The sequence below is a fragment of the Oxyura jamaicensis genome, chromosome Z (genome assembly GCF_011077185.1).
Source record: "Oxyura jamaicensis isolate SHBP4307 breed ruddy duck chromosome Z, BPBGC_Ojam_1.0, whole genome shotgun sequence".
Classification (NCBI taxonomy): Eukaryota; Metazoa; Chordata; class Aves; order Anseriformes; family Anatidae; genus Oxyura; species Oxyura jamaicensis.
In genome coordinates, this window is record NC_048926.1 from 52,008,149 (window position 1) to 52,036,056 (window position 27,908).

At 41.4% G+C, this 27,908-nt stretch overlaps 1 protein-coding gene across 1 annotated transcript; it reads right to left on the reverse strand.

Annotated features, from left to right (window-relative positions):
• Window positions 1-571: 571 nt before the first annotated feature.
• TMEM38B (transmembrane protein 38B) lies at window positions 572-16,529 on the reverse strand. Its single transcript, XM_035310205.1, has 6 exons — window positions 16,358-16,529; window positions 10,462-10,618; window positions 7,141-7,325; window positions 6,002-6,089; window positions 3,639-3,756; window positions 572-2,625 (listed from the first exon to the last, which is right to left on the reverse strand). Exons 1-6 carry the CDS (start codon window positions 16,461-16,463, stop codon window positions 2,416-2,418), a joined length of 864 nt encoding a protein of 287 aa, XP_035166096.1. The 5' UTR covers window positions 16,464-16,529; the 3' UTR covers window positions 572-2,415.
• Between the last annotated feature and the right edge of the window lie 11,379 nt (window positions 16,530-27,908).

Here is a 27,908-nt window from a genome sequence, read left to right on the forward strand (position 1 = left end):
AGTCAACTAGTTCACATATGCAGCTCTGCTAAATCTGACATGCTTTACCCAAAACAGAACATTTACACTGATTTCTTACCAGTCTCACAGATGAGATAAAGAACTACCACCATGAAAGCTAGAAAACAGTTAAGTGTTTATTTAAGGCATCCTGGACACGCTGTATTAAAGCCTCCTGTGGAACTCATGTTAAAACATATGCAACTGGCATTTTTAATTTTTGGGGGGGGGTATTGAGTAAGTAAATAAATAATAAAACTTAGTAGTTCACAGAATACTTGCATATAGCTAGCTACTCAATGTGGAGTTCTTTTGAACAGCCATCCTGAAGAAGCCTGTGAGGTTTGTTTTCGTGGTGCTTACAACAGGATTGCTTTCAGCACAGTGTATGTTTTATCTCCTAACAATACACACTTTAATATGCTTTGTATTTGTTTTGAGATGTTTAGTCAAGAAGAAAAAAAAAAAAACTTTTATTTTTTTAATACTGTAGTTTTTAAGTCCAGAGTGAATACAAAGCCATATATTTTCATTCAAACTGTAAACTTGTTAAAGAACTAGTCAATGTGTATTTTCACATTTATTTGGGATAAGAGTAGCCATTCATCAGTCAGTATTTCACAGTTGTGCAACATAATTCCATACCACAATCCAATTAGATTAAAAAAACACCCCAAAATTTTAAAAACAGTAAACATACAATTTTTGCTGGTGTTGCTGAATAAACAAGTTGATCATTAAGTAGAAAGTTGACAGCTTCAGGCTTATCCAAGCTACAAAACCCTGAGACACCCTGCAAGTGTGACTCCAAGCACTTATATAAAACTGGACACAGAGTTTGCGTATAAAACGGCAGGAACACAGTTACTACTTTGTTCAAAGAGCTGGAGGTTTATTTTTGTTATTCTTCTGTAATGAAGTAAATACTCAGCTTAGTTTTCAAGGTAGCACACATTTGCTATACAGTTGAATTCCAAACTGAACTCAATGGATTTGGTCACGACCAAGAAATTGTGGCTCAACGGGGACACAAGAAATTTCTTGGATGCTTTTTTTTTAAAGTACAGTACTGGTGACAGTTCTTCTGAATTGAGATATGTACCTGGAATTAGAACTTTGCCTTTTCAAATCACACTTGCCTCCACATTCTCCTTGGTGTCCCTGTGCAAAGATTAACCAACCTCCTTTAGCTAAAGAATACTCTTCAAAGTAGTACTTTCCAAAGAATCTAATTCTGTAAAAATAGTTTAATGCATTCTAAAAAATGGCACATCAAATGAAAGACTCCTCTGAAAAGATTAGAGTCTTATAAAATATAACATCTCAGAAATGTTAAAAGTTCCCAGTTCTGAACTGTGTATGACTTGCAACTGCTTCACATCACATGAAAAAGAAGCAGCAAATTTCAGCAAGCACTAATAAAGTAGTTTCAGTGCTTCTGGTATTAACTGTTCTTCCCCAATAGCACCAGAGGTAACTGCTAGAAACTAGCATTGGTATTTATTAACAGCATTTACAACAGAGCAGAACTGATGATAAACAAGGTAAATAGACTGTCCAGTATTCTTTTTGAAAATGTTTGATAGTTTGGCTTTGAAAAAAAAAAATATGCTTGGATAGAAGTGCAGGCAAAGATGTCTCATCCCTGTCAAACTGATAGATATTACAAACCACATAAAAATCACATATGTAACATAAAAATATCCAAATATCAAAAGCTTGCAAATAAAGTGTCAAAGTAAGCCAACAACAAAAATATTGGTGTTTCTATCTGCTAACTGCAAAGATTTTTAAAAATACTAGTAAACCACTCTTATTTTTCAAATAGGAAAATGCAAAAAATATTTACTTAAGTAAGTGAATAAAGTCTAGACCAGTGCAAAGTGAATTACAACAGTAATTCCATTATTTCTCTAGTTAAAGGCATTTGTTTGGTACATTTTCATGGTTTTACAGTGCAATGTGATTAAGCCTTAATCAGGTGATGACTAACTAAAGCCTTTCTTACTTGAGACCGTGAACACTTGGCAGTTCAAGTTCATGTTATCCAAATGAAACACGAGAATCAAGAAAAAAATAATGAAACAAGTAATATAGCAGAAAAAATAGTAAAGCCGATTATCACATTTTGAAACTCTTTTTAGCATGTAAGCATTTAAAGCTACTAATAAATATAAAATTCAGTAAACTTACAACCACTATAAAAAATTGTACTTTTACACTTACAAATCCAACATGTTCATTCAAACATCTGAACACATTCCAAAAGCAAACAAAACACATTCTGAAGGCAAGTAACACCACCATATTACACAGCCCTACTCTCACCTCATAAAATATTCTTTAAAAAAAATTCTCAATCAGCTTAATCTGACATACAAATATCTTTGCAGGTTATCAGGGATTTTAAGCCACTTATTCTGTTTTCTTTGCCTGTCTCTTCTTAACACCATCATGGGGCTGTTCAGAGGAAGACTGGTCACAGACTGAAGAGCCATTGGAAGATGTAGCACCTTCGCTCTTCACTTTGAGAGGAGTTTTCTGCAAGCCGAAGAATACATAGCCTAATGCAGCCTCAATGGGAGCAAATGGAGAAGTCGCAGATCTTGTCAACATCATTTTTACCTATGAGGAAGAAGGAATGGTCAAGTTGCATTAAAAGTTTTAATGACTTCACAGCAGTTTGAACACAAGTTCTATACTGAACCAATGTACGGCATTCCTAACTTGCTATGAGAGCAAAAAGAGTCCACGCAAAGAAGGGAAATGTGCTCATTTTAGGTTGAAATCATCAGTGAATGCTTCTCTTTCTGACCTACACTCTTAGAAAAAAAAAAAAAAAAAAAGTAGAACACTTTTTAAAAGTAAAACACTTTTAACAATGCTTTTCTTTGGTTAGGTGAAGCATCAGCTTAAAGTCTTGGCTCCCTAAAGAAAATTCTCTAGAATTAAACTCATCAGCAACTTCCCAGAAATGAGACTGGCAACTACCACTTTAAGGTATTTTCTAGTCTGTTCAACAGCAGCTCTGAAGTTTTAAAAATTTCTAGCCTTCTTCTAACTCAGAGACTATACTGTTCATATTAGCTAATAAATCTCATGACCAGCATCATCCTGGAAACGAACATGGCTAAAAGGGCCAAAGCCAGGAATTAAGTGATACTGTATAAGAAAATACCATTATTTACCTTGAATATATTAACTTAATTAATTTTACAGCAATGTAAACATACATAACTTATACATAGACAAGAACCTATTTGGCTTGTTTTGCAAATCCACATATGACTGCACAGGTACAAGGCAGGCATTAAGCAGCTAGCAAAAAGCAGAGAACAGGACAGTTTCTCTCCAAATAATATGAGCTGTCTGAGATTGTGGACATAAAAACCTACCATATCAACTATTGGGTGCCAATATTCCCAATTCCTTCCCCCTCCATATACTGAACTATCAGAATAGGTCTTCTGTTCTATCTACATGTAAAAGACTAAACACAGGTTTAGGGGTGTCCCCCCCTTCCAAAAGGGAACATTATAAATTGTGGTATTATGTTTGAGGTCATGTTTTGCTCTGAAATACCTTAAAAAAAGATATTTTTTGTTATTCAGTTATTTGCAACACTTTCAAATTCTTACCTTGGAAACTACAAGAAAGATGGTGTACAAAAACATGAGGTTGTGTCTTGCTATTGGCAAGTATTGGCTGTGCTGAAGAGTGAAGAGAACTGCTCCTATCAAAGTTACCTTCACTGGGCTGGAAATCAAACAAACAATGTTAATTTCTTGTTGTGGTTTAATCCAGCCGGCAGCTAAACACCACGCAGCTGTCCTGGGTCTGTCCCCTCCCAGCTCTTGCTGCACCCCCAGCCTGCCCGCTGGCAGGACAGAGCAAGAAGCTGAAAAGTCCCTGGCTTAGTGTAAGCACTGCTCTGCAACAAGTAAAACATCAGCATGTTATCAACACTCGTCTCATCCTAATCCAAAACATAGCACCCTACCAGCTACTGGGAGGAAAATTAACTCTATCCTAACTAAAACCAGGACATTTCTCTTCCCTGCTCCACAGTTAAATATGTCATGACCTAGCAAACACTAAATGTTCTTAGCATGCAAAGCAATTACTTCTGAATAGAACACATGTATACTTGCAGTGATGGTATAGAACCTATGTATTATATAAAGTGAAGGTCTTAGTTTAATATTATTATTATGCTTACAGCATTGTGGACAAGCAGTAAGTTCAGCACTGATTTATACACCCAGCAAACTCATATTTGATGAATCCTCTTCAAATCAAAATGCATTTCAATGTCTCTATTCAGACTCTTTGTGTCAGATTGCTCTTCCTTTTCTCCCAACGTGTCTTTCTGAAGAGTCAAATTACAAAGCTTGCACTGCTCTAGCAGTGCTTAAAAATACATTCTCCTATACACTAGGTGTTAGTTATTCCAAGCAGCTGCTGCAGGTGTCAAAGAACAACTCTGTCCAAGTCTCATTCCACTATGATACTCCACCAGTTTTAGGGCTGTGGTCTGCTGATGCTTGACTTGAGCCAGGCCAAGTGTTGGTATGACATACCAATCTTGTTATGCTACCAAGTTTTGCCAAAACAGCTGCGTTGACTTGCAACATGTAAAAATTTACAGCTTTAATCTACCTTCATCACAGCAGTACATTACTTGACATTTACACAGTCAGAAAACAAGAGAATATGTAGAGAGAGCACTACCATACTGGCAGAACAATCCTGCACATTTCTTAAGCTGTATCTATAATAGAAGGACAACATTCCTGTTACCACAAAGCACCTATTCACAGACAGGTTCTTCAGTCTTTTCAGTAACTCATAGATTTCTGCGTTCATTTCCTGCTTAACAAAACAAAACAAAACAACAACAACAAAAAAAACACTAATTCTGTGTAAAACTATCTTATCTGATCGCAGAATGCTTTATCCTTTAAATTTCATAACTTACTTCTATTTAAGTTTTACATATTAAACAGAATTTAAAAAGAAAAGTACTTTTTGAGCTATTTTGAGTCACATCCACCACAGAAAAGCAGGGTATCTGCCAATCAGTAATCAATGTTCTAATGCTGCACCTGTAAATACAGTGATATTACTAACAATGACTACGTTCTTCTGGAAGTCTGGTAAAAAGACTGCAGACACCTAGGCACTGACTGAGGAAGAGTAATTCCCTTACAACTTTCTCTTCTGTTATTCTCTGTTCCGAAGAGTAGCTGCAGGAAGATTTTTTTTTAATTATTGTTTCTAAACACTTGAGAGTTACATGGGAAAGATCAAAGCCATTTTAGGAAATTACTAAAATGAGCTTATCTTAACTTACAACAATAGCTTGTGGCTTTCTAGCCTGCCTCAATATTCATTTTACTGTCTAATCTAGAAGCCATGTAATTTTCCATTCTTTGCTTCTGCAAAAGAAGGCACTTTTCTTGTTCTGCAGTATAGAAAAGATGTGTTGCTACTTTTTTGCTATATTGAACAACCAGTTTGTACCTTCTCAAATAATCAATATCTTTGGAGGAAAACAGGGCTTGCAGAGGAAGCAAGAGTGACAATACTCAAAGGAAGCCATATTGATGATGTTCAGAACACGCACTAAAAACACAGTCCTTACTCATATATTTGTAGTACCACTGTCTTTTCATTTTGGATAGAAAACCATGTCCCTACAAGACAAACCAACAATAATGTTTGCCAATAAATTCCAACAATTTTCTAGCCATAATTTCTATTGACTTCTTCCAACTTGGTATTCCTGTGCTGCATACCTAAAATGACCAAAACATTTGCTAAAATTATCGAAGATCAACAACCAATCTTTCATAAAACAAATATCAAGCATCTATTATAAACAGTTGAATTTTTTATTAATATTTTCAATCTTTAACTCTGAACCATTATATGTGAGTGTCAACACAAGGATATAGTAAAACAGCTGTTAACAGATTGAACTTCATTACAAAAAACTTACTAGGACATCTTCAGTAGTTCATTGGTTTCAGGTTTCCACACTCCTCTCACCAACTGCTCAAAGTTGGAGATTAGGCCACCACCAGCTCCTGAAAATCCAGAGATTAACAGTAAGCCTGTGCTGGCATGCTACCACTGCTGCTCCCAGCAAAACTCATTACACCAGCTGCCAAATGTGGCACCCAAAGCTCAGACTTAAAGAGATTAATTGAATCTTTCATATGTGACTTGAGTGACCAATAAGAAACCTCAGATGTTTAGCTACTTAGAAAGAACATCAGGTTCACCTTTATGTGATAATATCTGAAATGACACACTGATCACTGCAAACAAATGCTTGAATTGACAGAGAACATCTCCAGGCATGTATAATTCCATTCTTTTTGTAAGTATCTAAGTACAGAGAGTGTCACTATAAAGTGGGAGGATTCTCCACAAAAAGGGTGAATATGTTTTTATGTTAAAAAAAGGCAAGACATAAGCAAGTGTTAGAAACTCTGGCCAACACGATTGATCTGCATCATAACCTGTAAAACTAATGCAATGTATCTTCACATTAACACATTGTTTCCCAAAGCACAACAGCATCAAGAGGATAGAATCAGGAGCTGCTTCACTACATCCCGAAGTGGTTCTAATTTCAAGACTTGAAACACAGCTGCTAGGAAGGTAGCTTGCAGAGACAAATTCCAAACAGCAGGCAGTTTAAACACATTCCTGTGTTTAAAATCAACTACTGTTAGCAATCCAAAAAGCTAAGAAAAACAAGCTCTCTTCTTCAGTCACATGCAAGGAAAACAGTTCTGAAGAGATATGATGAAAAGTTTAGTGACAGCACTGAAGCTACATGGGAGATTTCTTTCTTTATTGTCATCAGTCACCCATTCTGAAAGTCCTCACAAGACCTTCCAAAGGGACAAGATGAACTTCCCTTGGAGTCATTCAAAGTCACCCTTAATCCAGGCAGAATAGCTGCTGCACTGACTTCTCCCTTGAGGGGATAACAGACTGTATTAGGACCTTAGGACCATCATACCCACCACAGCAAGGAATGGTGCTACAGTTATGCTGAAAGGCTAGCCATTTAAATACCACTCCAAAACATCATAATTCATCAGAAGACGACGTTATATATGTTACCTCTGGCCCAGCCCACAGCTACCATGACAAGCCAGGCATCTTCAAAGTGACTGTCTGCATGTGCAACGCCAGCCACTATTTTCCAAGTCCTAGTCACTTCTTTCATTCCTGCAACTAGAAGCCGAAGCGGGAGAAATGCAAAGCACCGGCAGAATACGTCTTGTGGGCAGTAAAACACAAGATACCTGAAAATCACAATGAGAAAAAGTGTTAGGAGCTTTCAAAAGTTTTTGCTAAGGAATTCGCTTTCTAATACATTTAAAAATATTTCTGGAATATGACTAGCAATATTTAATATATTACTGATAGCTCAATGCCTTATACTGCACATATAGAAAAAAACTGAAATGCTTTTGAGTATGTTTGAGCTGTTGCACCAAAATCTTGAAGTGATATTTAACAGTGTACTTGCTGCCTCATTGTCCCAGCTAAGAATTTATTAAAGTACATCAGAAAGCTTTAAATTTTCACACACCATCCCAGGTTGGAAAGAACCCACAAGGATCATCAAGTTCAACTCTTGGAACTCCTTTTATTGTTCTACAGTTTATATATCATATTTACATAATTCAAATTCTTAAATTATTGTCTGATTTTTTTTTACAGGATTAAAACTGGGTGGTTGAATTACTTGCAGACACTATCCTCTCCTACTGAAAGGTACATGGAATTATGTAAGTTCAGCAAGAATGCCTCTACTTGTTAGTATCACATCAGATGAAATGCACAGCTCTTTTCAAATCCATTTCACATCTTAGTAACCACAGATTCTAGCTTTTCCAGCTTGCCAATTACTGGCACATTTATTTTTTCAAAGTGTTAAAAGCAACCCAAAGATGTACTCAATATCTTTTTCCAACTTGTTCTCAAAACAAAGTAAAGTTAAAATGGCTACCAATGAGGTCCTAAGCTGACAGTAAATCTTAACATAAAACACTGCATAATCTATTCACTTATCTTCTCAGTCACTAATTTCAGTTCTTAAACAGACAAAAAACATCCCCCCAAAAAAAATCTGTATTATCTCAGCACAGGAATAAGACAGCAATAAGTAAGTGGTGAAGGCAGAAAAAGCCTCTAAAAGATGGTAATGTCTTTTTAAAAAAATACTCGCCTCTTGGTTTAGGCTTCTAAATTCAATCCCATCTACCAAAAACTTCTAAGGCTGTATCTTTTTCTGGTTTCCTCAGGCAGCAAGGCATAGATGCACCTCTTTATCTAGTTTATTAAAACTAGTGGCAGACACCATAACCAGGAAGACTCATGCTTCTTGGTTAGAGATTAAAAAGCATGAGGGCACCTGGATGTTTTGTTGTTTGCTTGGTTGGTGCATTTTTGTTTGGTTTGGTTTGTATTTTTGTTGTTTTCCTCAGGAAAAAAAGAAAAAAAGAAAAAAAAAATGCTTATCCTTAACAGCAGAATGCCAGGATGCTTCCTCCACAGGAAGGCAAAATTTAGCTGAAGTCCTATCCTCATTGTATATTTGCTTTTGCTGCAATGTATATAGTATCCTGCCACGGCAAACTTATAAAGCTTTTTTCTCTCCAAGACCTCCCACACTGGAGTATGCAATAGCCTACTTCTCACATACAAGGAAGTTATTGGAATTTACATTAATAGCTAAGTACTGCTTCGACAGTCACTTTTAGTATTACTTTTGAATTGCTTACATTCCTTCCCTTTTTCCTATTGTAAATCCAATTACCTTTGTAGCAATGAAGCTTCAGATGGCATTAATTCAAAGATGTATACGGAGCATGCATTTTAATGGCTACTGCTAATAGCCATTTAAGCTATGTACTCAGAGAACACTAACCAGAATCAACTTACAATTGTAAAATGTGGATTTAGGACATTGAAGCACACATAACTGGATTTGTCTGGAATAGCAGGGCTATACTGCCATACCATTTTTGTCTATAATTTCTGCTAGCAACACTTGCTTACGGTAGATGTCGCTGTCCTACAGACTATTTAGGAGCATTTCTCCAGAACAGTACAACCCCTTTTATTTTCCAGTTTCATGTGTAACTTGGGAAATTGTTTCATGTGATTTCAGACCGAGAATTAAAGCCATTATACCAATGAAGAGAGAACTCTGTAAAACTAAAAGCTTGAAAGGTTTCATAACATTCACAGGGCCTCCTTAAAACCTCCTTTTATTTGAGCATAGCAAGTCACATTTGCCCACATTAAGTTCAAACGAAAGCATGTTCTGTTCACCTGTACTCCTAACTCAAGTATAATTTGTTAAAACAAGCAGTCATGTTGCCCACACCAGGCTGCTATGAACCAGAAGCAGATTCTATAAACTTTGTTGTTCTGCAGGTTTAACTGTGTATTACTCATTTCACTGATTTGCTTCAATTAAATTTGTCTGCCATCTTCCATTGCAATATGAAGACCAGAACACTAAAACAGATACACACATATAAAGATTTACTTTCATTTTAATGAATTTACAATTTAATTTAATAAATTATAAATCTTAAGTGGCAACAAGGAATAGATACGGAAGGATTTCAAGCAGCTAATACTCTTCTAAGATAGGAATTGAGATTTTTAAATTCAAAAATTCACTGCTGATCCCAAATTTTGTTGAAGTAGAGGGTTTTTCTCTACAACCACTCTCTGGAATAAATGAACTCCACTGCAAGGCTACCTTCCTATGGAAATAACTCCAGTATTATTTATGAACTCCAAAACAGGCCAAATTGCTGCCACATACACATACCTGACTTCCCACTAAGCTCTCTACTGGCTTTCACTACCACCCCATCCATTTGGGAAAGCAGTCTGGGAAAGGGCAAAATATATATATTAAAAAAAAAAAGTCAGAGAGCAGAGACTGAAGGATAAGAAGATCCATGTCTTAGTTTCCCAATCACAAAAAAGTGTAGGAATTTTACTTCAGCCAGGTTCAAGAGCTGTCACTGGCAAAACTAGATGGCACTTATGACTTCTTTATATTCAGGAAAGCAATAAACTCAAGTCCATTTTATTCCAGAACACATTTTCATCTGCTTGACCAGGAATACTATAAAAATCTAAGAGAAGTCTAGTGACTGAGTATTTCATTATCAACAGCTCATAAAAGTTGCTCTTATGGAAAGAGCACATTTCACTCCTACAGAAAGGGTTCATAATATTTTTTTTGCTGCAGTGACTTCTCTGATGGAGTGACAGCTTCTAAATCCGTGACATTTTTAAGTTGAGCTTCTGATTTACACAGAAGCTTGCTGTTATAGTCTTACTATTTACAGTTAAAGTAGAGCTTCCTCTAACCAATAATACTTGTCTAACTCAATCGTGGCTGCTTACCAGACTGAAGATGCCAGAAGAATATTCGTGCCCTTTGCCAAAAATGCTACTGGAGGTTCTCCGAGCATCAAGGAAGACAACACAGAACCACCAAAGCAACACAGCATAGCACTAAACCAGCAGGCAACTGGACTTCGGACTGACACATCCACAGCTCCTAAAACAAACAGCAAAGAGGCATAAACAGAAACAAACATTTGAGAATCACCTCAAGTCTTAAGTCAGTATTTTTCAAGTCATGCAATTCTACATTGCTTCTTTAGATCATGGAAAGTCCTGCAGAAATCTGTAGGCCTTCAAAAGAAAAGTCCTCCTAAAATGCAAGTTTCAGATGACACTGACTTCAGTATGTATTACCTAAATAAAGGAGAAAGACTGACTCTGTGTTCTCTCAGTATCTTTTGTGGGTTGGTTCAGTGTACCTACCTGGCCACCAGGAAGCAAAAACTTTCAGAGTAGGGCTGAGAGGGTTCATTGCTAAAAATTTGTTGCAGGTACAAAGTTGCTTTTTAATTTGCACTAAGTACACACAATTGGCCTGGTATTCCTAAAAAGGACTGGTATTACAACAGGTACTTTTTGAAGGTTACTCTTCAGCTTCCAATTCTGCTTTTGAATCTTTATGAATTCAAGGTCACTGTTTGTTATTTTTCTTAACACCCTCCTAACAGTGTTCACTGGGCAACTACCCAACACAATTAGGCGAATGTTGTTTCACCCGCAGTTCTGAACAAATAAAAAAGGTTACTCAAAGTCTTATAATATGGGCTGTGAAGATCATTAGAGGACTGGAGCACTTGTCGTATGAGGACAGGCTGAGAGAGCTGGGCCTGTTTAGCCTGGAAAAGAGAAGACTGAGGGGAGACCTCAGTCTGTCTCAATGTGGATAAATATCTGAGGGGAGGGTGTTCAAAGGATAGAGCTGGTCTCTTTTCAGTTCTGCCCTGTGACAGGACAAGAGGCAAAGGGCACAAAATGAAGGTTCTTGCTGAATATGAAAGGGCACTTCTTTACTGTGAGGGTGACAGAGCACTGGCACAGGTTGCCCAGAGATGTTGTGGAGTCTCCTTCTCTGGAGATATTCAAAACCCGCCAGGATGCCATCCTGCACAATGTGCTCTAGGTGATCCTCCTTGGCAGGGGGGTGGACTAGATGACCTTCAGAGGTCCCTTCCAACCCTACCCATTCTATGATTCTCATTATAAAACGCACCAACAAGCATCCCAGCTTATATTGGAAGTAATGTGGCTGGCAGGACTACTGAAGGGACAGTCCCTCTGTACTCAGCTCTGGTGAGGTCGCACCTCGAGTGCTGTGTTCAGCTTTGGGCCCCTCCATACAAAAAGGACATCGAGGCCCTGGAGCTTGTCCAGAAAAGGGATACGAAGCTGGTGAAGGGCCTGGAACACAAGTCCTGTGAGGAGCAGCTGGGGGAACTGGGGTTGTTTTTCCTGAAGAAAAGGAGGCTCAGGGGAGACCTTATTGCTCTCTACGACTACCTCAGAGGTGGCTGTAGCGAGGCAGGGGTTGGTCTCTTCTCCCAACCGACAAGCAGTAGGACAAGAGGAAATGGAGTTGACAGGGGAGGTTTAAGTTGGGTATTAGGAAAAATTCCTTCACTGAAAGGGTTGTGAAGCATTTGACCAGGCTGCCCAGGGAAGTGGTTAAGTCACCATCCCTGGAGGAATTCAAAAGGCATGTAGATGTGGTGCTTAGGGACGTGGTTTGGTGGTAGACTTGGCAGTGCTCGATTAACTGTTGGACTTGATGATCTTAGAGGCCTTTTCCAACCTAAATGATTTTATGATTCTACTAAAAGCTTCACTGTTTCATTTGTTTTCTTTAGAATCTTTACAATTAATTATCCTTTTAAAATTGCAATTCAACTACGCCAGAAGAATTCTCAGTATCAGAAGATGATGCTGGAGGAGAGGAAAGGGAAACCTTAACGTGTTTTAAGGGGAAACATTACTTTATCAAAGACAGAAATATCTTGAAATAGTTGTTTTGACTATTTCCTTCCACTTCAGGCGTCCATCACTGCCAAAGCTTCCCCTTTACAAAGATGCAGAGCTCCGTTTGAGTGAAATAGTTCCTTTTTTCATGGTCTAAAGGCTGAAGGTTGCCAAAACAAGGATGAAACCTATGGTCTGCACCAAAAATAAACGTGGTATTTGATTAACAATTCAGAAGATATGCTTTTGGATTTTCAAGAACTTTTGTGGGAAAATATGGTTCTTAACAAAGATCAAATGCTCAAATGCTTCAAAGAGAATACAATACTCCCACTATAATTCACTTTATATAGGAGTATTGACAAGATTGTTCCAGTTTTAGTGTTGCTGCAGTATTATAGCACAAAGTGACCATTTAGGGAGAAACATCCCAAACTTTTACGGGGTAACAAGAAAAAACAGGTAATGGCCGCAGCCACTGTAGATCACAAATCACAAGGGATCATGTGCTACAAGGGGTGAGTACTGCTAATACATCAGCAGTTGCATCATACACAGTCTTTAACTCTTAGCCTGATGTAATACAGAATGTAGTCTGTATAGTAATCTGATTTTGGAGCAAGACTGGTAACCATATTATGACAGGAGATTCCACATGCAAGAATTGTCAGCCTCCAGACCACACTTAAACAAATCTTACACTTCTGACATCCATCAGCAGGTGGGTCTGCTCCAACTTCTTTCTTTAGCATGAAGCTTCTCACCTTGCATTAGCAGAGAAGTAATCATCTTAACATCTTACTGGTGGCCTCTGTGAGAAGACTGCACTACCCTTCTTCCTCCCCACAAATGCAGCATGGCCAAGAGCTAGCTAACAGAAAGAAAGCTTCATTCACTTCACCAGGCATTTGGTCAGATTATTGACTTTGTCAGATTTCTTTTTTTAAATCAATTCAATTAACTATTAGAGCTGTTTTAGTATCAGTTAGCTCACTGTTCTCTTTTCAGTTTTATTCCTCTCCCTTTCAGCAACCACTGCTTCTCCACTCTTGCTCTGCCCCATGACTAACAATGGTTTCCAGTTTTTAGGCCACAAACAGTAATGACTATTATTATTACCAGATTGCCCTCTACATAAAAGCTTGTAAATTTCTTTAGTAAGCTATTAAAGGACATCAAGAGACTGATAACCCTAAGAGACCTCAGGATTTTTTTGTTGGTCAACATGAGAATTTTCTTGGCTCTTACACCACTATTTTGCAATTCCGTAGCTGCCTTCTAACAAGGAATATAGCCAACATAGAAAGCAACGGGTCAAAAAATGCTGATTCTAATTTAAAGCACATCTTTTTAGCACTGTTACCTAAATTATAAATGAGATGTAGCCTTTCAGAAAACAAATTCAATTCCAATAGGTCACATTTTTAAACAAGAGGTCACTTATATTTGCCCTCTGATGCGTCACGAAAAACTAATGAGGCATCATGCAACCACACAGGATATCATCTGCCAAAAGGCCACTAGTCCTGCGGCATATATTAGAAAGCACAGATACAGTTTCAAAATACAAGGAGTACTGTTGAATGCAGTTTTAAATACTATTTCTAGATAATCGTAGTAAAAGCCTTGCTGCCTTTTTTTTTTTTTTTTTCTTCAGAAAGAGCTGGCTAGCTCTTTCTGTAAGTAGGGTCAGATCTAATTTAAGCTTCCAACATGTTCTGAACATGAAAACGATAATACATACCACATACACATCTAAAGTGCAAACCTGAAGGACCTGTACAAGTTTTTCCCAGCACCCCTATTCAACTGTACATACCATGATTTAAGCTAAAGCATTAACAGTCAGATTAAACTTAGCAAAACTACGCCAAAAAGCAGTAGATCCCTTCACATAACTTGGATCACATCACAGAAAACTTCCAAGGCCAAAACCAGCACATTCCTTCCAAACAATGCTGATCCTCAACACCTTTTGCTGCCTCTCTGTTCCCAAAAAGAAAACTGACCCAAAAGAAAACTCCAGCTGGAGCTACAAATGAGTAATTCTTAAGTTAAGCAAGTCCAAATGCACTAACGAAGAACTCTTAGTTTAACATGTGCAAAGCGACATGTTGGTTGTCACCACTGTAACTCATCAGCACTCACAAGAGAGCAAGAAAATTTAGTTGGAAGGCCTGGGAAAAATATGAGTCAGTGCATGCTCATCCATGATACAAATGCCCGCAGTGAATCTGAGTTTAAGGGTTGGCATTTTAATGAGACAGTACTCTGGGATAAAACAAATGTGGCTCGACTTGACCACACGCTTCCTACATGATCACAGTTACCCACGTATCCATTTGTGAAAGAGAGCTACCCTTCAAGTTTCCAAGAATTCATGGTAATACCTAAAAGATAAAAGATCAATGATAATATTAGCCATCCTATTTCATAATGGCTGCTATTTCAAATATGATTCAATGTTCAGTTCAAACCACTTGTGAGCAAGAAACAGAACAGCATGCAGTCACCTGAATTACAGTTATTAACAGAGAGTACTAGAAGATACTCAAAAGTTCTGAACTTCCCAGCTGTTGAGAAGGAAAAAAAGAACTAAATAAAGAAAGCAACAGCCTTCTGATAGCACTTCCACTGTCCCAAAGTGCCGTCTCACTAAAGCTGTGCTACACTCCGCATCAGCAAAGTAGAGTAATTCCTCCCATCCCAGTCCTCAAATCTGTGTCCACTTCAGTATTTAGAGTTTAAAGGTGGTGCATTATAATGTCAAATATCTTTGGACAGAAAGTATCATCTCATATGGAAGAGTTGTATTACACAATGTCTCATGTCAGCACCCAGAAGCAATTTTAGTAGTAGTAACAAGATCTGTTGAAGATGCCAGCATACATAAACATTTTATATCAGCCTTTACAATTTGCCAAGTGCACTTACTCAGCAGGAAGTAAAAATTCACCGTGGCACATTTAGGAAGTGACCAAAGAATTAGCTCTCACCAAACCGTGCTGAGCCTTAAAAATCTGAAGCAAGCAGAAACTCCCAAATCTGCTCTATAATCCCAAAAGCCAACTTAGTTTCCTACACAGTCACCAGCTGGGATGTAAGGTTACCACAATTGTCCAAAGTCACTCCACAAGTAGCTACTCTAAACACCAAAATGAAGCTCGTCTCCGTGCATATGACAACTAGAACTAGGTTTGGGGCTAACAATGACACTGGAAAAGATTTTCTGGAGCAGAGAAAGTCAAGATTGAAGTAGAGAAGTGTCACCGTGTGCACTCATGCAGCTCCCAAAACATTGGCAGTGAAAGGCTTTCCCAGCTCAACTGTACAAGCTATGAGTACAACGTGAAGTCATGAACTAGAACACACCCAGCCCATTACAATCCCGTGGTAGGTTTCCTACCAGACAGAATTTCCTGAGCACCCTTCTGCTTAACCAGGACAAGAGAGGGATATTAGAAGGTGCGCAGGGCAGCTTTTTGCACCCCTATAATGGTGCCTGGCAGCGAGTTCCCAGCCTGCCACCTGCACTCCTTCCCTCCACACAGAAACCTGATTCCAGAGGTTTCAGTAATTTTATTTTGGACGTTTTAAGCCTTCTAACCGTGATAAGGTCTTCAGCAGCCGCCCCGGCGAGCTTCCCTTGTGCCCCTAGTGAGGAGGCAGGAGGAGCTGGGCTGGACGCAGCCAGCATTTACCGACGGGCGGCTTCACCAAGACCGCAGGAGACCTTACGTCCACGCTGAAAGAAGAAAATAAGGAGGGAAAGAAGAAAAAAAAAAGGGGGGGGAGCAGCCCGGATGGTGTCTCAGGCCCCCCCCCCCCAGCCCATCCCACCCCAGCCCGCTCCCCGCGAGCAGACCCCCGCCATTTCGCGCGGCGGCTCCGGCTCCGCCTCGCCTGGCCCCGCCTGGCCCCGGCAGCCTCCCCCGCTCACCCCGCTGCTCCTTCAGCGCCATGACGGAGGCCACGTAGTGCGCCATGTCGAAGAAGGGGAACATGGGCAGGCGGGAGAAAGCCAGCGGCACCTGCCCCAGCTCCATGGCGCCCGCGGGGAAGCCTGGGCCTCGGCCGGCGCCGTGCGAGAGGGGAGGAGCGGCGGTGCCCGGCGAGCTGCCCGCCCCCGCGCCGGGCTGCAGCCGGCTGCTGCCTCCCGGGGCTCGCCTTCAGCAGTCCGGCCCACGAGCGGCCGCTGCTGCCTCCGGGCTGCCCCCGCTGTCCCCTCCCTGCTGGCCGGGCTCCGCGGCTCTGCCCGCAGCCCTGCCGGGCGCTGCCGGGCACGCCTGCAGGCACAGGCCACGTTTGGAGCTGAGCCGGGAGGGACTCGGTGAAAGCTTCTCCTTCTGGGGCCAGGTCACGGCCAGCAGCAGCCACACCACGCCCGGTGGGCAAATCTGCCTGTGCCGACAGGTGTAAGGAGGGTCTGTGCCTTCCCTGGATACTCTTTTTCATCACTTTATGATAAAAGACGTTTCCCAAAAAAATCCACTCCTTCACTGCATATTAAAGTCCTGTCAGCCTTCAGTGTGGTATACAGCTGATTCCCTTCCTCTTTTATAGCCATGTTCTGCCAACTTGAATGCTCACCACCTCTTGTTAGGTCTCTCCTTTGCCCCTTTTACAGCGTCGTGGTATTTCTGCTCCACAATCAGCTTGTGATTTGTTTTAGTCCCCAAGGCCTTTCCTACACTACTGCTTATTCCCTACCACAGATCCATACAGGTACAGGGCACTGTACTTAACAGGTATAAGTGTGACACCTTGCCTTTTCCCTTTTTTTTGTCTCCCTCTTTGTTGCTTAGTTCATCAAGAGGACTTAGACCTACAGTCCTGGCCTCCAGCCTGAAACCCTTAAAAAAAAAAAAACACCTGAGCATCCCAAGTGAAATGTGTAATCAAAAACTTCTGACTTCAAGATACACAGCATCTACTTTGTCCACCATACCGGCTAACTTGTGATAGAAGGCAATTACATTGAGACAACACTGTTCTTTACAGGTCTATGTCAAGGACTGGAGGCCTTCTTATTTTTTTAAGTGAGTTAACTCTTTTTTTTTTCCCTCTGGCAATGAAACTTAAGTTTAGTGGTCTATGATTCTTTTGACGTTCTTCCTGCTACAGGAAGGCACCATTTTTGTCTTTGTATTTGATTTCCACAACCTGCTAAAGAGAACAGTTAATGGCTCTAGAATTGACACACTGCATGAAATTAATCAAGCTAAGCAATCTGAAAACATGTATGTTCAGCAGGTGTTCTCAAACTGGTTCTTTCCCTGTTAAGAACTAAGATCAACAAATAAGTGGAATAACTGTTGGTCCATTTTTAGAGAAATGTTTATGCAGGAAAAGTTGGCAAAAACCTAAACTGTCTCTAGAATAACTGTCCTGCTCTGTGAAAAGTAAGTCATTCCTTTGTTTTTCTTCTTACGAGTACCTTACACACAGAGTAAGTTTTCATTACTCTCAATGCCTCCTCTTCTCTGTTTGTCCAGTGACTCATTTTCTCATTAATGCTTATGCCATATGATTATACCTAGTTTCTGCTTTCTGGACACTTTCATTTTGCATTTTATCTACATGAAAAGCTCATGATTCAGCCAAAGTGATCTTATCAGTCTTATTATTATATTATTATTATTATATTTCTTATTCTTACTTCCTATTCTGTTTAAGTGCAGACATGGAAATCATGTTTTTTTGTTTGTTTGTTTGTTTGTTTAGAGGAGGATATTGCTTTGCCACAGCTGATAGATGGTAAAATGTAATAGATTAGTAAGCCGTGTTCCCTGAACTATGGCAGAAATCAGTTCAGTGTCATTTTGTCTCCCAATGAACAGTGGCAAGTGTCTATGCAGCTGCAGCAGTATAGGACTCACTGATAGGGTTTTACAGGATGCAATGATACTCTGCCTACAAGCCTCAGAAGTACCGGATCATTTCTACTCTTGCAGTACTGTTTTATGGCCACCGAGTGGCATCAGGTTCATTACTAGAAAGTAAAAACTATTCAGAATATCTTTTGTGTGACCAAGGAGAGGGAGGGAAATAAAATACCAATGACCACAACAAAGTGACGTGAAAGAAAATCTTAGTTTGGGCCAGTAGCATGTGGCAGTGCCTACACTGCGGCAATGTTTGCTGCTGTGCCTGCCATTCATGTAAATAAAGCCGAGTTTAAAATGCCAGCAATGCTACCAGCCCTATCATGCAGTAGATCTGGCAATAGCTACCTGACTCTTTACTCAGATCCTCAAATGCCTACTGCATCCTCTTCTGGGAGCTCTTTGCTGCAGCTGAAGCATTTCTTTCCAAAGCAGAGCTAGCTCGTGTGAAGGTGGATCACCACAAGACACCCTTGCAGCCATTAGATGGGAAATGTGTGTTAAGCTACACGAGAAAGAAGTTCTGGTGTGCTTTCTACCTCCCGTACCAACAGGAAATAAGAATAAAAGTTAGTCTAAGCTGGCTGATAACCAGGGAGAGATTCCTGAGATTCCTGTGCATTCAAGGTAGCAATTCTCTGTCTCACCAGCATGTAGGACAGAGGCACCCACCAAAGAGAAATCAGATGAAGGAACATGGTCTGTATAATAAAAAGTAGAGTAAGAAATAAGAAAACTTAAAATTGGTCATTGATTTTCCAGCTGTCCCAGATATTTCAGAAATAATTTAAAGATAACAGAGGATGAGCACCTCTGAAATAATCCTGTTCATCCTTGGATCAAATATGCTGATGCTGAGAGAACTGTAGCAGCGTGAGAGAATGGTATTAGTTTGTAAGCTAGATATATTTGGTGTGTGATTGTGTGTGTTAGCTAGTTATATATTTGTTCTGTGTTTTTCTGATTTAAAACTGGAAGAACAGATCTGTCTTCCCTCGTCTTTAAAAAGGGGAAAAAAGCAAGACCCAAGAACTACAGGTGAGTCAGTCTCACCTCTGTTCCTGGCAAAATCATGGAGCAGATCCTCCTGGAAACTACACTAAGGCACATAGAAAATAAGGAGGTGACTGTTGACAGCCAACATGGCTTCACTAAGGGCAGGTCATGCCTGACAGATCTGGTGGCCTTCTGTGATGGGGTTACAGCATTGGTGGATGGGGGAAGAGCAACTGACATCTACCTGGGTGTGTGCAAAGCATTTGTCATTGTCCCCTGTGATGTCCTTGTCTCTAAATTGGAGAGACATGGATGTGACGGATGGATCACTTGGTGGGTAAGGAATTGGCTGGATGGTCACACTCAAAGAGTTGTGGCCAATGGCTCAATGTCCAGGTGGAGACCGATAATGACTGGTGTTCCTCAGGGGTTGGTATTGGGACCAGTGCTGTTTAACATCTTTGTAGATGTCATGGACAGAGGGATTGAGTGCACCCTCGTGCACTGTGGGAAGGGATGTGTGGGAAGGGATGACACAGTTCAGGGAAGGCATGCCATCCAGAGGGACCTGGGCAGGCTTGAGAGGTGTGTCTGTGTGAACCTCATGAGGTTCAACAAGGCCATGTGCAAGGTCCTGCATCTGGGATGGAATAATACCAAGGATAAGGAGAAGTTGGGCAGAGAATGGACTGAGAGCAGCCCTGAGGAGAAGGACCTGGGGGTGGTGGTTGATGAGAAGCTCACCATGAGCCAGCACTGTGCACCTGCAGCCCAGAAAGCCAACCGTATCCTGGCTGCAGCAAAAGCCGGCAGGGCTGGGGAGGTGATTGCCCCCCTCTGCTCTGCTCCTGTGAGACCCCACCTGGAGCCCTGCGTTCTGCTCTGGGCTCCCCAGCACAAGAAGGACATGGATGTATTAGAACAAGTCCAGAGGAGGCCACAGAGATGATGAAGGGTCTGGAGCAGCTCTCCTACGAAGACAGGCTGAGGGAGTTGGGGTTGTTCAACCTGGAGAAGAGAAGGCTCTGGGCAGACCTTACAGTGGCCTTCCAGTGCCTAAAGGGGGCCTATGAGAAAGCTGGGGAGGGACCTTCTGTCAGGGGGTGTAGTGATAGGTCAAGGACAAGTTATAGGACAGTTATAGGTCAGTTATAGGACAAGGGGAGGACAAGGGGTAATGGGTTGTACCTAAAAGAGGGTAGATTTAGATTAGATATAAGGAAGAAATTCTTCACTCAGAGGGTGGTGAGACACTGGAACAGGTTGCCCAGAGAAGCTGTGGATGCCCCATCCCTGGAGGTGTTCAAGGCCAGGCTGGATGGGGCTTTGGACAACCTGGTCTGGTGGGAGGTGTCCCTGCCCCCTGGCAAGGGGCGTTGGAACTGGGTGATCTTGAAGGTCCCTTCCAACCCAAACCATTCTATGATTCTATGACTCTAAGATTTCTTGTTGGTAGGCTAATTAAATAAATAAAAACAAAAACTGAGCATGCTGTGCATATAAGAAATGTAAAGATGGACTGATTAGAATTCTCTTGCGTTGCTTGAGTGTAGAGCTCAATATTGACACAAGAAGAAGCCTGACCTGATTGTCTTGCCCAAGGAATGTTAGCATTACCTCAAAAAATATCACTCTAGACACTTGCTGGTTAGCTTCCCAGCTTCCAGACGTGCCAGAGTATGTTTTGGCAGGATTAATTGTCCTTTCTAACATGATACTCATAAATTAATACAAATATTTTCAGAATTGTCTTCAGAAAACATTCCAGCTATTAATGAAGTTGCCACATTTTTAATTCCGAAACAGCTGCGAAAGTTTGAGATCTTAACATGTTTGTCTGCTGTTCTTGATGGCTGCCTTCAAGCATGTCATAACTGATCTTGGATGTACAGCTCTTAGTCAATTCCAGTCAAAGCTGAATCCACCACATAGCATTAGGCAATAACAGAGAGAAGTAATGAAGAAAGCTGGTTTTAAAGTGAGTGCATGTTCAAATCCTTAATCTCCACAGAGCGTGACATCGGAAACCTTTCACTCCCGAGGTCTTACAAAAACTGTGGATACCCTGAGCTCGAGCTGTCATACCTGATTCACTTGATGTATTCATTTTATATGGCAATTACACCAAATTAATTTTTTAAGAGAAGGTATGCATACCTAGCACGGAAGCATGGGCTGGTTTCCTGCTGATTAAGTTATTGGTAAATGTGGGATATGTTTATTTCTTAATGACTGCGATTCTACAGGCCTTAACTCAGAATGTAAAGGTGGAGCCTTAGGGAACAAAGTGCAGGACTTAGTAATCATCAGTGTGCCTCAAAACTCATACACCTGTACTCTATTTCTTAAAGCAAGGGAATTAGAACTGTTCCTGTTCTATGGATTGCTAGATTTAAATTGCCCTTTTTAGACGATCTCTCAAACTCAAGTCTCTGCATCAAAATCAAGTCAGGTTAAAATAACAGTCTTTGCTGCATGCAAAAATGGACATTCCCATTGTCTGCTTTCATCCGACCTTGCCTGTGATTTATGGTCATCCACAGTATCTAGAAGATTTGGTTACTAGACTCCTGAGCGCTCCATTTTTCATCCCTGTTTATGTTTCAGTGTTGGGCTAAGCCTTTGCGTAGCACATCATGTGCTTTAACAGCTTAATGCAGCCCAGGATCCTGTTGGCCACCTTCCTTTCACACTGCTGACTCATTCAATTTGGTGTCCACCAGGACCCCCAGGTCCTTTTCTGCAGAGCTGCTTTCCAGCTGGGCAGTCCCCAGCATGTCTGGGTGCCTGGGGCTGTTCCTCCCCAGGTGCAGGACAGCTTATTGAACAGAGTTGATTTCTAGAGTGGGCTGGAAATCCTATTTTTCTTTTATCTCCCAACTGCATCATTCGATGTATCACTAGATGCCTTGTTCACAGGACTTAGGTTCCAGCACAGAATCAAAGAACAGTTAAGGTTCATAGGGACCCCTGGAGACCATCTCAAGCAGGGACACTTAGAGCAGGTTGCACAGGACCATTTCCAGATGCCTTTTGAAGATCTCCAAGGAGGAGATTTCACAGCCTCTCTGGGCAGCCTGTGCCAGTGCTCCGTCACCTGCACAGTACAGAAGTGCTTCATGATGTTTAGATGAAACCTCGTATGCTTTAGTTTGTGTGCATTTCCCCTAGTCATGTGTCGTGTCTTGTAGCTGGGATAGAGTTAGGGTTTTTTGTAGAGCTTCATATCATGCTGTGTTTTGGATTTTGGATGAAAATAATGTTGATAATATGTTAATAATGTTGATGCCATGCTCAGCAATAAAAGCTGAGATAAGGAAGGAGGAAGGAAGGACAGGATGTTCAGAGCGATGGTGTTTGCTTTCTCAATAAACCATTAGCCTTGCTTTCCTGGAAATAAATGGCTGAAGATCTGCCTGCTGATGGGAAGTAGCAAATTAATTCATTGTTTTGCTTTGCTTGCATGTGCAGCTTTGGCTGTAATTAGTAGACTGTCTTTATCTCAACCCACAAGTTCTCACGCTTTTACCTTCCCAGTTCTCTCCCCCATCCCACTGTGGGGGGAGTGAACAAGCAGCTGTGTGGTGCTGAGCTGCCTGTTGGGGTTAAAACACATCCTGTCACTGGGCACCTGGCTCCATCCTCTTCGCACCCTCCCTTCAGAGATTTAAAAACATTCATGGGGTTCTCAGTGAACTTTGTCTTTTCTACGCTAGTCAGCACAAGCTCTCTCAGCTTTTCCTCATAAAAGAGATGCTCCAGTCCCTTCATCATCTTAGTGGCCATTTGCTGGACTTTCTCCAGTGTGTCCAAGTCTCTCTTGTACTGGAGGGCCCAGAACTGGACACAATACTCCAGGTGTGGCCTCACCAACTCTTGAGTAGACAGGATCACCTCCTTCGATCTGCTTGTGATTGTATAATACAGCCCAGGATCCTGTTGGCCACCTTTGTGGCACATTGCCACAGGACACCCAATTCCTTTTCTGCCAAGCTGTTTTCCAGCTGGGTGGCCCCCAGCATGTCCTTGTGCCTGGCATTTTTCCTCCCCAGATACAGGACTTTGTAATTCTCTGTGTTGAACTGCATGATGTTCCTCTCAGCCCATTTCTCCAACCAGTCCAGTTGCTCTTGTTAGCATCATGATCCTCAGATGAATCTAACACTATTGCCAGTTCTGTGTCCTCTGCAAATTACTCTTTCTACCCCATCATACAGATCATTAATGAAGACATTAAAAAAGACTGGACCCTGGAGTACTCTGTTCATTACTGGCCTCCAACTAGACTTTGTACCACTGACCGCTACCCCCTGTGCCTGGCCACTCAGCCAGTTTTCAACGCGCCTCACTGTCTGCACACCCAGCCCATACATCAACAGCTTCTCTATGAGGATCTTATGGGACACAGTGTTAAAGGCCTGACAGAAGACCAGGATGACAATATTCACTACTCTACCCTCACTGATCAGGCTGATCATTTCATTATAACAGCCTTTCAGGCCAAAACATGACTTTCTCTTGGTGAATTGATGATGACTACTCCTGGTGATTTTCTTCTCCTTCATGTGCCTGGAAATGGTTTCCAGTATTATCTGCTCCATCAGCTTCCCAAGTGATGATGGACCAAGGTTAGGCTGACCAGCCTGTAGTTTCCTTGGTCCTTCTTCTTGCCCTTCTTGAAGTTAGGAGTGACAGTCTTTAGTCACTTCTCTCAGTCACCATGACTGACTAAAAATAATTATTGCATGGTCTCGCAATGATATCTTCCAGCTCCCTCAGCACTCATGGGTGGATCCCCTCATGGCCAGTTTGCTTAAGTATTCTTCGACCTGATTCTCTTTCACTAAGGGCATATCTTCCTGCTGCAGTCTTTCCCCCTGGTCCAGGAAAGTCTACTCGTAAAAACTGAGGCAAAGAAGGCATTAAATACCTCAGTATTTACACTGTCCTGTTCAATCAGGTTTCCTGTTTCATTCAGCAGTGGGCCCACGTTTTCTTTAGTTGCCCTTTTGTCACCTTCTGATGTTCCAGTCAAGTTTCAAAGGTGGCTTTCCTTACAGTCCTGACTCACCTTCAGCAGGCAGCAGCACATCGGAGTGCTGCAGTGCTGCTCTACTCCTGCAGTGTTATATGGCTGCAGTTTTGGTCATTATAAGGACTTGTGGTTCAGCTCCAACAAGCACTGTAGGATGGCAACAGCACCTTCTCTCTTCTCTAATTACATATATGATTCCCAAGAGTGTGTGCTCAATAAAAAACTCTTCACCTTCCGTATTTTTAATCTCTGTCGCTATAGTTAGTTGACCAGTCTGACTTTGTTCTCCAGAATGTGATAGTCTGTTCTGGACCTGAAAGTCTCCCTTCTGGACCTGAGAGTCTGTTGAAATTAGGCCTACTACTGAAGGCCTACTTTAGCTAACTTCCTGGGAATTCTCCAGAAAAAATCCATGTTATTAATAGTCACTGCTAGCTAGTTTCAAGGTGATTGCCAGTAATGGTTGGCAATACATTCCGTAAGTATTTCTTTTACTTTAACTGTTATTGCATTAGTATAATGTGTCATCGTATTATTTAGGAGTTTCAAATGGGGCTAAAGCCCATTGAATTAAACACAATATCAGTATACAACAAGAGAAGTATGCTTGCCTTCTCTGTACTTACTCTCTCTATAAACAAAAAGTCAGGAGAAGCAGTGGTCTCAGCAAGGTCAAGCCCCAGGTTAGGAAAAAAAAACAAGGTGCCAGAGCAAGACGTTCTCCAGATTACACTATTTACTCTGTTAATCTCTTTTGTTAGAATCCTCAGTAGTCTGATCTCACCTAATACCTGCTGTACAAAGGAAGAAAAGATACAGGGATACAGTACGACCTTGTACAATTCAGATCACCATCCAACCTAAATACTTCTATGGTTCTATTCCCCTTGCAAGGAGTCCTGCTTGATGCCCTTTCCTTTGTGTGCTAGATGCATTAGTAGGGTGTAAGCGCAGGTCTTTAAAATTCGTTAGATTTCAGCAGATTTTAGATGTTTCAGTACCTTCAGAAATCTGGCCTGAAGGTAGCACAGGGTCTGGAATTATGCTTTGTCTGTTATCAAGGTATTTGTTCAATCAGATGTATTTATGTACAATATATGAAAATACTCTTTGGATTGGCTCATATCTGATAAGCTTCTGTGTTTCCCAGGGAAAAGAACAACAGGGGATATTTCCATGTGTATTATGAACAGAGGCTCCAATCAGCATGTGGTAATTTCAAAAAGCATATTTTATATATTCACACTTAATCTGTTAATGTTGCCTTTCTGATTTTTTTCTGCTTCTTCAGTTAGTCATTCCACTCACAGTTTTATTTAGAGCTGGTTTTGTTAAATGCTGATAGATATGTATATTGTAATGCACTACTACACGTTCAGCAAATGAGATCTCACATACAGAGGAGCAATGCTACCAAGATACTAATTTCTACCCTATCAAATAACCTCAGTGTAATCTCCTCTCTGAAACATAATGCAAATGCAGCTGAGTCCAAGACTGAACCTGAGATGACAGCTTTAAGACAGTCATTTTTCCTCCTCCATTTGCTTTCATAAAATGGTGTCCTGAGATATTCTGCTTAGGGCTGCAGGACTGAACAAATAGTCTGCTCTGCATGAGAAGGGGGAGCCATGCTATTTAAGGTGGAGTACAGAGCAAATGTCTTCCTTCCATTTTCCCCTTTTCCTCCCAGTAGCAAGTAATTTATTGTCACCAGAGGCAGGTTCTGTTTCTCAGAAACCACCATTCTGAATATCTGCCTGAAAGGGGTGCAGAACAAAAATAACAACAACAGCAATAACAAAAACACAGACAGTAAGGAAATGCTTAATATTCCCCCCTTACTCTTTTGGGTAGTAAAAAGCAATGTTCACCAGATTTTAAGGACAGCAGGTTCAGGCCCGTCTCTTGCTGGAAGTGTTGCAATGCCCCCTTCTCTCTCTTGTCTTTCCTGCAGGTGTGCACATACACACTGCACTTCTGTTAGGTGTGGAAATGAGATGCCTCCTTCCAGCGGTTACCAGCTTGGAAGACAAAATATACTTCAGGTCTGTGACAAACACAGTTAGCAGAGGCAATGGTTGATTTGTGCATGCTCACACCATTCTGAGAACCTGAGCTCCCACCAGTGCTGCTGCAATGTCGGTATCCTGAGCAACAATGAGGGTTGAGGGAGGTGATCCTTCCCTTGTTCAACCACAGCTGGAGTGTTGCGTCCAGTTGCAGGCTTCCCAGGGAGAGATGGGGCTACTGGGGAGAGTCCACTGGAGAGCCACAGGGATGATTAAGCAACTGGAGCATCTTATCTAGGAGAGGCTGAGAGATGGGACTGTTCAGCCTGGTGAAGAGATGTTTAAAGGGAATCATCAGTGTGTCCTAGTGTATGTTGGGAGACGACGTAGAAGGAGCTAGACTCTCCTCAGTGGTGCTCACTGACAGGGCAAGAGGCAATGGGTACAAATTGAAAACTTGACAGTTCATCTGAACACGAGAAAAAAAAAAATACTGTGAAGGCAGCCAAACATGGGAACAGGTTTCAGACTCTCAGTCTGTGGAGATATTCAAAGTCTGGCTGGGCATCCTGCTCTGGGTAGCGTGGCTTGAGCAGGAGTGTTAGACCAGATGATCACAGGAGGTCCCCGATGACCTGAGCAATTCTGTGATTGCCTAAACTCTACAGTAAGGTTGCTTTAATCTTAGGCAAGTTTTGCATAACCTTTCTATGTTCCTCTCAGGGCTGTTTCCTGAACAATTCCAGCTGCAGCAAAGATAACGCTGGTAAAACAAGGCCGGGGATGTTTGTCAGCTCCTGCAGGGGCGCTCCATGTTTCCAGTTGCGCGTGCGTATCTGCAAACCCACTGCCCAGCATTCAATAAATTTCAAGTGCAGCCCCAGCCTGGTTGGACAGATTTGTGTGTGTCAGAAGCTGTCTAGTGCCATAGCTACCACCTGACCAACAATTTGCAGACCGTACTTCAGCTACGAGATACTGGGAAGGATTAGTTAAGGAGAAAGAAAAGCAACGTTCAACAGGAAACAGGCTTTCCATTGTGCCCCTTCATTGTATATTCTCCGTGCTCCCTTTTCTGCTCTGTAGCGCAGGCCAGTTTGGGACACTCTAAATTGTCAAGAGCAGCAAGGGGTTACCCCGAGTGTGCTTTGTCTGACAATACAGACGGCTTTTTTTGTTAACTGACTTGAACCCATTGTCCATGCTCCCCCCTCCCACCCCCTCTCCTCTGTCCTCACCACCCTCATCCCAGCCCGGCTCACCCTGCACAGATCCCTTGCAGTGTTTGGGTTCATGAAGTACAAATTAGCATAATCAGATTAGCTGCATGGGGTTGTAGAGCTGAAAGGGGAGAAAAAGAAAAAGTGGTTCACAAAGGGAAGCCCTGAGGAGGGCAGAAAGGGGTGATATTGCTGTTGTGCTGTGGTGCTGAAAACTTGCACCTGCATCGCAAGCAGATCCTCTTCTCACTGAGGACTCTTAGATGGTATTAACACATGGGAATCAATTGAGAGGAGGAGAAGGAGGCGGAGAGGAGAGGAGAGGAGAGGAGAGGAGAGGAGA